This window comes from Triticum dicoccoides, chromosome 1A (assembly GCF_002162155.2).
Source record: "Triticum dicoccoides isolate Atlit2015 ecotype Zavitan chromosome 1A, WEW_v2.0, whole genome shotgun sequence".
Lineage (NCBI taxonomy): Eukaryota > Viridiplantae > Streptophyta > Magnoliopsida > Poales > Poaceae > Triticum > Triticum dicoccoides.
Window position 1 is genome coordinate 324,605,158 of NC_041380.1, and position 9,728 is coordinate 324,614,885.

The window sequence follows — 9,728 nt, forward strand, 5'->3', positions numbered from 1 at the left end:
TTGTTCCCCGACAATCCTTGTTCCAAAATGAGCCTAATAATAATACCCCCTACCTTCTAAAATAAGCACCGTGGGTATTCCTTGAATGACCTAAACGCTCTTATATTTATGGAAAAGGTTCAAAATCATTCGACTGGCCTTTCTCTCTCGTAAGCCCCAATCTTATCCTATCTCTAAGGCTGGTCGTAATGGTAGTATGATAGCTAGTATTATGCATGCCAACTAGATAATTTTGATGAGGTGTTATAGAATTAAATGAAGAAAGAGAGCGTTGAGCATCATATCATGATACCGTATCATAATAAACGTTATGCTAATATGTGTCATGCATGACAATAAATAAAGTACTACTTGATACTAATATATGATACTATTCATTAGTGAGGTAGTATCATACACTAGTATCATATGCATGATACTAGTATATGATACTCCCATCACAACCAGCCTAATGAAGCTCCTCTGATACTAGTATATGATACTCCCATCACAACCAGCCTAATGAAGCTCCTCCTCCACTCATTTCTTCTTCTTTCTTACATACCTCATTGTCAGAGGAGATTAGCCACGGCGAGCACAACCACATCAGCTAGGAAATCGGAAGAGTTTGACGCCGGTCGTCGGCACTAGCAGCCGGAGCTCCTCCGCTACATCGCTGGAGGCGCATAGCTGCAAAGCAGCGTCCATGGAGGGGAGACATGGCAAGCACCACCACAGCAGCAGGGAACAGGGGAGGCGCTGTCAGCGATACGACACGGCGCTGGTCGACGAACGCCGGTGCTGCAACGCGTCCATGGCCGCTGGGATGCGTCGCAGCAACTTTTCCATCGTTTTCGTGCCGCCTTGCAACCTCATGTGCCAATGCAGTACTCGCGCGCCCGCGGCAGAGCTGCAATGGAGCGATCGGCACCGCGACGGAGATGCAATGGAGCTGCAAGTCGCCGACAGCGAAGCTGCAATGGAGCGCTCGGCGCCGGCGGCGGAGTTGCAATGGAGTTGCAAGTTGCCCGCTACGAAGCTACAATGGAGCGCTCGACGCTGGCGGCGGAGCTGCAATGAAGCGCTCGGCGCCGGCGGCGGAGCTGCAAATCGCCTGCTATGAAGCTGCAATGAAGAGCTCGTCGTTGACTCCCCTGTGCTTCGATGCAGCATTCGTGCCCGGTGCTCCATCGCATCGCTCGTCGGCGGCTCGATGCAGCGTCGTCCGTGGCTCAATGTACCGGCGCCAGCGGCTCTTGGGAGGAGCCCGTGTTGCATTGAAGCGTTGTTGCCACGCCGGGAGTCTTCGTCGTTGCCATGACTGGTGGCGGTAATGCGTCTGCAAGGTGAGGAACGACTTTGCTGCAAGGCAGGGAATGGCGCTGGGGCCGAGCCTGGTGCTGCGAGCGAGCATGGCATGGTGGCTGCGACTGCGAGCTAGTTTAGGGGCGCTTAGCGGAGCTCACCGCCCTATCTCAGGGATCCCGTGTGTTTGTGGGGGGATTTTTGGCGTTGGCTGCCACGTGAGGAAGACAGGCCGCGCGCAGCGTTGTACTGTGTGAGAACGACCTGGCGTAGGTTGACTAATCAAACGTCTCTGAAGGCTTTGGCCCTGGATACTCTAACTCAGTTAAAAGTTAGAGTTAAATTCTAACCTTGAACTAACTCTAACCAAAGAGTTCTCTGGATGGTAGGGTTAGATTGACAATAAATATTCTTCCTCAATCATTTAACTTTTTGGACCCTGTTTGGATGGAAGGGGTAACTTTTTTTACTATTTTTTCTAATGGGCCCAAGAAAACTAACCCAAATAAGCTCCTAATGTGGGCTAGTTTTTTAGGGTGGCTGAGATCCAACTAATCCAAACTAACCCATTATGTTTGGATACTTTTGGGTTATTTGAACCAACTAATTTAGGGATCTAAACACGACCTTTGATCGCACGGCTAGGACCCGAGAAAATCAATCGGATGATTTGTAGCAGCCACCTTTATTTATTTACGAAAGGATTTCTTCCCGTTGCAATCACATGGTGGCGTGATGGGCCCACTCTTTGTACACTATACCGTTTATGTGACAATTTTTACTTCAGTTTCTTCATATTGCCTGGCGGTTTGGAGGTACCCCTTCTGTTGTAGTCAAATGACCACTATCAAAAGGACTTCCTGTTGTCAGATTAAAGCAAATTTATGAACATCGCCAAAGTCATAATACAATAAACCGTTCATCATGACATCTAAAAGAAACAAGAATGACGCTGTGAAGCAGAATAAGTATCACGTTGCACCTGTTTTGTTCATTAAATAGAAAAGTATTGCTCAATGCTAATGGCACGCCTACAAGGATTAAATTCCTAAAAACAACAAATTGGTTGAAATCCGTCAGGTTTCAAGTTCTGAATTAGTACTTTAAACATTGGCTTTGATTGTGACTTCGCAATAATGGATTAAACAGAAGCATGTGCAACTGCAACACCAGGAAGACAAATATTGAGGATACAAGGAAAATAATTGAGGTTAATGGTCTACACAAAGAACGGCCGAAAGTAACACGAAAGGAATCAAGTACAGGAAATATAGCTATTTGTACGAACAGAATGAAGTAAAGTAAAACAAGAAAAATGCCGCAATATGATGGTACAATCTCAAGCAACAGAATCCCAGCATGACACAACCAGAACAGAAACTAGAAAACAAATGCAAGGCAATCCTGGGCAGATGCATGCAGCAAGAAATAATGTTTGGGTTGCCAATAGTTCTGAATCTCAAAGCAGCCGAATGTGCATCTCCACAGTCGAATGATTAGCACCGGTGCCAGCAGAGAACACTCGCTCCACTGATGGAAATAGAAGCTTGGATGCATCACCAAGGCACCAAATAAAACCCTGCGTGTATGAAATGGGAATCAGTCCTCATCCAGAACAGTCACTATGCAAGTATGCAGTTTTTAAAAAGCGACATTCTAGCATTGGGTTCTTACTTGATGAGGTGCTATGTACATCTGGTATATTTGCCTAATGATGTTTTCATAAAAGATATGCTTCTAAAACTGTTAAACTGATCATTGGCAATACTCCGCCAGGTCAATCTGTGGAGGTATTGTTTTTATTTCTGTCCCAAGTTCTTGCTCAATCCTATACCTGCAAACAGAAGAAAACAAACAGTTCAGAAACCTTGGTAGATTAGTAGAAAAGAACTTGTCTTTGTTTCGAAGTATCCTAACAAGCCACTTTAGCAAAGTATCCTTACATGTTGAAACGGTCCTCATAAGTGATTAAGTTCACCGCCAAACCAAGGTGTCCAAATCTTCCAGAACGACCAACCTAGGAAAATGTCAAAGGGGTGGAACTTTTAGATGAATCAAGTTATAAATAAACAAGTACCAGGACGCCAACCGGTTTAGAAACTCAAGACTACTGAAGCCTATTAGTTCAAATAATAAATAATATATAAAGAGAAGCACTAGCAAATAAAGCACTGGTGACATGAAAATACATGCTAGACATGTTTTTGGCATTAACCACAATGCTTTGTCAGTATCATCGGTAAAACGACTCCAGCAATTTCCAAAAGGTTTTGTTGTGGTGATGGTGGTGGTGTGTGTGTAAGTGCAAAGAAATGGAAGGAATTTCCAGCATACATAAGAGTTGAGGCCGAACAGCTGAGTTAGCTTTCCAGTGTTCAGCTAAAGTTAGCCAAGCATAGTTTAAAATGAGCCAAGCAGATAGGAAAAACTACTGGATCAGATACAGATGCATTGAAACAATTCACTTCAGAAAACACATCAAAAATCTTTATACTGCAAAACTGAGTGAAGCAACATATAAAACTGCTGTGCTGAAACCATGCATAATAAAGAGCTTACCCTATGCAAATATGTTTCAGCAGTCTTGGGGAAGTCAAAATTAATGACAACATTAACAGCTTGAATGTCAATTCCTCTGGTAAAAAGATCTGCAATCATATAATTTCTTGAGAGAAGTTCTTCATAGCATTTCCCACAAATGAAGTGCAAAATAGCAATGCATTTAGCATGTATCAACAATCATAGAACTGAAGCAGTACAGAACAACTAGATCTAAGATCATTTTAATTAAGATAGTATAACTCTATTTATACAAATCAGGCTAATGAGTTATTCAAGTATTGCTTTGATGTGTGCTCAACTCAGCAATAACTACTATCAGATAATCCCACCTAGTCCTTCCAACCATCTTCAAGCTCAAGTCAACAATTTAGATAAAATGCAGAAAGTATTAATAGCACTCTAGTTAGTAAACTGAGGATGATATATGGTAGTCTATTTAGAAGATTTGTAGTGCAAACAAGACTACAAGAGAAAGCTAAATTCTTAAACAACAAGAGACAAAAGACAAATTACAAGTTCTAGTGCAAAGAAAGACTACAAGAGTAGTCTAAAGTCTTGATTCAAGACTAGATAAGTTGAGAAAAACAAATTACAAGTTCACTTTAATGTGTTCAGAACTTCTTTAATTCACCAAGGGCATGCTTCGGAGGCCTAATGATTATGATTTACCCGCAGTGAGATATAATAATAAAGAACTCAGATATGCTTACGTAGTGAAAAGAAAGTAAATGATTCATAGGAAGACAACTAAGAAGAAATCAGAAAGTGCATTAAAGAATAACAGAAATGTTAAAAATCTGACTTCAAATTTTTATAGATGGCAAATCAAACGTTTTTCATGGCACTTTATATTAGCGCGAGGGTGGAAAATTTAGTTTGCAAGCACGGCAATTTTCCTGGCAAAAAATGAACTGAGGCAGATTTGCCACGCTCGCCAACTAAACTTGCCATCCTCGGCGAACACAACTTGAAATGAAAAATGCTCGATTGCCATGCCTAAAAATCTGACGTTCGCTGGATATTCAGGTCCAAGAATAATCGAGAAGATAACAGATGATTCAGAGTATTTCCTAACATAGTGGAAATTTTGATCAAGGCAAAAGGTGGAGAAGAACCTGTGCAAACAAGGTTTCTGCAAGCACCATTCCGAAAATCATGAAACACCCGGTTTCGGTGGTCTTGCAACATTTTAGCATGAATGTAGAAGCACGAATAGCCAAGTTCAGTGATTTTCTTTGCCAGTAGCTCAACTCTATTAACAGAGTTGCAGAATATAATAGACTGATTTATTTGAAGCTGGCGGAGAAAAAAAAGGAGATGTTTCAGTCTCGCAATATGTACAAGAAACGACAAATAACAAGTTTTTTCATATCATGTACCTTTGAGAAAAGCGTGTTCAGACAATGAACCTTTTGCCTTTCTTCTACGAAGGCATAGTATTGTGTGATCCCTTTCAGTGTTAGTTCATCCATCAGATTAATAACATAGGGTCTAGGTAGGTATTTCTGCTTAAAATCCTTGACAGTTACAGGAAAGGTTGCAGAAAACAGCAATAGTTGCCGACTAGCTGGAAGGTAACGAATGAGTTGCTCCACGGAAGGCTGAAACTCAGGAGCTAACAGCTTGTCTGCCTGCATTTCAATGGAAGGAAGTCATGTTATATTTTTGGAAGACAAGTATCAGACATGTTAAATTCATTAATGACTTTCCCAGAGATCTGTACAAGATAATCCTTAAAAAAACAAAAAGTAACCAAAGTAACAAAAAAACTACAGTATTTGACAACATTTGGACCAGAAGATTAGTAAATGTGTGTGATTTTGATTTAGCACAACATTAGGAAGGGAACTAACATGTACAGCATCAGAACAAATAAGAGAAGATACAGGAAAGAGTTCTTACTTTTTCCAAGACAGCTCTAACATTATATGATGCTAGACATTAAATTGACATGACTCAAGATCAATTTGAGGTCAATTAAGTGAGAAGAAGCGACATCAATTGAAGATAAATAGCCCAACAAAATTAACATACTTGACTTGGCTTGACTACTGTGATGTAAACATGGTCAACAAAAACAGAATCTGAATTGTGTGTTTCTCTAATGATACCTCGTCCATGATGAGCATTGAACATTCGTTCAGCATACAAATGCCCTTCTTGGTAAGATCTAGTATACGGCCAGGTGTCCCGGCGAGTAAATGAACAGGTTGGTACAAACGCATAATGTCGTCCTTCAAGCTGGTTCCTCCAGTACTAACCATAACTTCAATATTCAGGTATTTTCCAAGCTCTTTGCAAACTTGTGAAGTCTGCAGAGCTAGTTCCCTTGTTGGTACCAGTATAACAACTAAAGAAGAAATCCATGGATAGAACAGATTCAAGTTAACAAACAGTATGTAAAGTAAAGTACATGGAAACATAACAATTATCTTAATACAATGTGAACACAAATTGGCACCACACAAACATTATCTTTAACGAAGGCTTCGAGAAGGAGGGAGGAAGGGATCAACTAAGAAGGTAAACGGTTGTTGCATCACAGTTTATAGTTTGATTTCATATTTCAGTCAGAGAACACTAGAACACAAATAGTTTGCATATCCAAAAACTTGAGCTCCATACCTAATACTCTTAGCAATTACTACCAGTAGATGCGTTAAAAATAATATCAACACACCAATTTTTGAGAAGCTCGCACTGATTTAGGCCCTGTTTGTTTGGGCTTTTGCTTTTGCTTTTGCAGCTTTTCCACTTTGACCAAAAAGCCATAAAAGCTCCTAAATAGGTGTGTTTGGAGCTTTTATGGATTTGGGGGAATCAATATAACAATATTTAGCTCCAAAAGCCATAAAAGCTCAAAAAGCACCTATTTAGGAGATTTTATGGCTTCTTGGCCAAAGTGGAAAAGCTGCAAGAGCAGAAGCAAAAGCCCAAACAAACAGGGCCTAAACTTACTGAATGTGCGTACAGGAAGTGTGCAATTTGGCATAAATAATGCATCGGCTTGAATGCTAGTCACAAAAATGGTCGTGTGGTAGAAGATGGATGCACATTATAAAAAACATCAACGTAACCAGAAATCTGGGATAACCTTTCAACCAACTGTTAATTGTACTGCTAACATTAAATTGAAACAGTATGGATTAGATGATTTCTTGTAAATGAAACAGTAGAAGTGGCAAGTTCACCTTGTATGGCATTTTTCTCTGGGTCAATCTTTTCGAGTGCTGGAATGCAAAATGCAGCGGTCTTCCCGGTGCCGTTTTTCGCTCTTGCAAGAATATCACTTCCAGTTAGAGCAATTGGAATGCTTTCTTCTTGAATAGGAGATGGCCTTTCAAATCCCTTCTCATATATTCCCATAAGTAGCTCACGTTTCAAAAAATAATCTTCAAACTCGTTGCCTTTCGTTGCAGTAACATCCTATGTAAAGCACCAAACATATTGCAGAATAGAACATCAGTACACCTGACATCTTGCTGAGACTGAAATTCCATGATGTCATTAGTACTCACCTCTGTCCTAAAACGAGTATCTGGAGCTGGAATATTCAACTGTGCCTTCCAATCTTGAGAGCTGGAACACCCAAAAGAATATCACGTTAAAGGTGTCAACTAATTCCCTTAAAGACAAAGCATTGCTAGGCCAGTTCCATATGGCATGGCAAACAAATGAATCGATGTGATGCTGCAGAGAAGTATGGAACACTAGCAATGGCGAACCAAGATGAAAACGCAGCGTACTTGCATAAATAAAGTGCATCCAACCATGAAGCAATCGATTGTAATAGAGCAAATAAGCTTGCATACACCCAGTGGGTAGTTGCTTATTCAGCTTATTCAGTTAACAGCGTATGCAGAGGAAGAGTTAAGCCTCTTGCAGCCATACAACTTAAGCAGAGCACTGCCTTGTCTCAAGGACATGATCTAATCATGAAATAGCTCCTCTTCCCCCACCCTACCCCCACCACCACCACACCCGACCCGACCCACTTCCGCGACCACAAGACAATCGCATCCGGGCGATACAAACCCTATCAATCGGAAATAAGCAGCGTTTGGCGATGGGCCATGCGGAACCTGTGTATAAATGGTCCGTACCTCGTGTCCACCGCGCCGAGTCGCGCCACCGTCCTGGCCGCACCCTCTCCTGACGCCTGGGCCGCGGCCTGGTCCCGCCGCAGCCACTGCTGATGCTGTTGTTGCTGATGCTGCTGCTGCTGTTGCTGCGAGAACGAGTTCCTCTGCGCGTGCTGCTGCTGCTGCTGCTGCGGGAACGAGTTCCTCTGCGCGTGCGGCTGCTGCTGCTGGTAATCGTGGTGCTGGGGATGCGGGTTTCGGCCGCCGTAGTAGTTTTGGTTCCCGCCGCCACCTCCTCCACCGCCTCCGCCGCCGCCGTTACCGCCGCGGCCGCCGCCACCGCCGCCGTAGTCGTAGCCGGGCGGGTACCGGGCCCTCGGGTGGTGCATGGCGGGATCTAGGGTTTTGGAGCTGGGGGCGACCAGGCGCGACGGATCTAGGGTTCCGACGGTTTGCCCCTTTCGGAGGGCGTGGGTTTCGCTTTTGGGCTTTGGACGCGGTGGATCCGATCCAGAAGCGCTCGGTTTCGAAATGTAGACCTCGGGTGGAGGCGGATATTTTTCTGTATGAGGGGGGTGCTGCATGGTTAGCATCCATTTCTCGGAAATTTTCAATCAGTCTCCTGGGCTTGATGTTCGAACTTAATCTTGGAGGCTTTATTTCTTTGAAAAGGATTCAGATCTACTCCCTCTGTCTTATAATATAATATAAGAATATTTTTGACACTATATTAGTATGAAAATGCTTTTATATTATGAGACGGAATGAGTATATTAGTATCAAAGTTTATCAAAAGCGCAAGACAACTCTTCTTTTATGAATAAAAAGCACAAGACAACTTAAACATAACTAGTAAGCGTGCACGTGCAACGCACGTATTATTATCAAAGTTTTAGATAGCCGTCTATAGCACCAATATAGCCTAGTATTACCGGTTTGAGCAGGATGCTGCTAAATGGTATTCATGAACAATTATCCACTAAAGTTATGAGATAGTCTTTGTTTTCATGGTAATACATGTCTCATTAATAAAATAAGGATTCAGCTACAAGCCACGTACCACGTAAACACCGACATTACAAGACTGAAAAGATGGGATAATCCTGCGCAAAAAAACAGTCCCTCTCCATCAAGGAAAAGGAGACAGAAAAAGAAGGACTGATCTTGTTGTTTTTCCTGCTCTAATAAATTACCTGATAGTAAAATTCCACGATACAGACGAATTCGAGTGACCAAGATCGCACATTTGGACATGAAATGTTAGCAACTTAAAATGTACACCAGAATTACAACAAAATAGCAGGTAGCAACTCAAAAAGATTCAGATGTTTCTTCATGCACTTTCTCTTCAACTCACCCATGTCTTCTCTTTTTATACCATCAGTGCTCCGAGGAACTTGAGACTTCATAATGAGGCCTAGGCAGACGTATGCGCACCACCTAAATGAGAGAACAACAGGCCTGGAGAAGCATGAGGAGCCGATGCACCACCTTGATCGATGGTGTCAAGTGTCCTAGAAGCCTCATGACCAGTACACCGGCGATGTACGACATTCCGGACAAGCTCACAACGATGGTAAGGTAGTAAATGAGAGTCTTGAAGTATGTCATGGCTCTTTTGTGGCCATAACCTTCCCGAGCGCTAGCAGAGCGATGCAGGCAAGCGAAGCACTGGTGACGTCCATCATCTTGTTCTCCCTGTCGTTACTCTCGCGGAACGACAACCCGCAGAGCACTGGTGGAAGTAGCCCGAACACCATGTGTGAGAGCAGTGGTAGAACCATGTGGAGCCGGGCTTTC

General features: G+C 42.6%; 1 protein-coding gene across 1 annotated transcript; it reads right to left on the reverse strand.

The window, feature by feature from the left end:
- Positions 1–2,457: 2,457 nt before the first annotated feature.
- Positions 2,458–8,467, reverse strand: LOC119271048 (DEAD-box ATP-dependent RNA helicase 12-like). The gene is made up of 10 exons (XM_037553020.1): positions 7,950–8,467; positions 7,365–7,425; positions 7,038–7,272; positions 5,958–6,196; positions 5,226–5,477; positions 4,962–5,142; positions 3,844–3,932; positions 3,228–3,301; positions 2,959–3,118; positions 2,458–2,863 (listed from the first exon to the last, which is right to left on the reverse strand). The coding sequence occupies exons 1-9, from the start codon at positions 8,315–8,317 to the stop codon at positions 3,040–3,042; spliced, it is 1,578 nt and encodes a 525-aa protein (XP_037408917.1). The 5' UTR covers positions 8,318–8,467; the 3' UTR covers positions 2,458–2,863; positions 2,959–3,039.
- Positions 8,468–9,728: the final 1,261 nt, after the last annotated feature.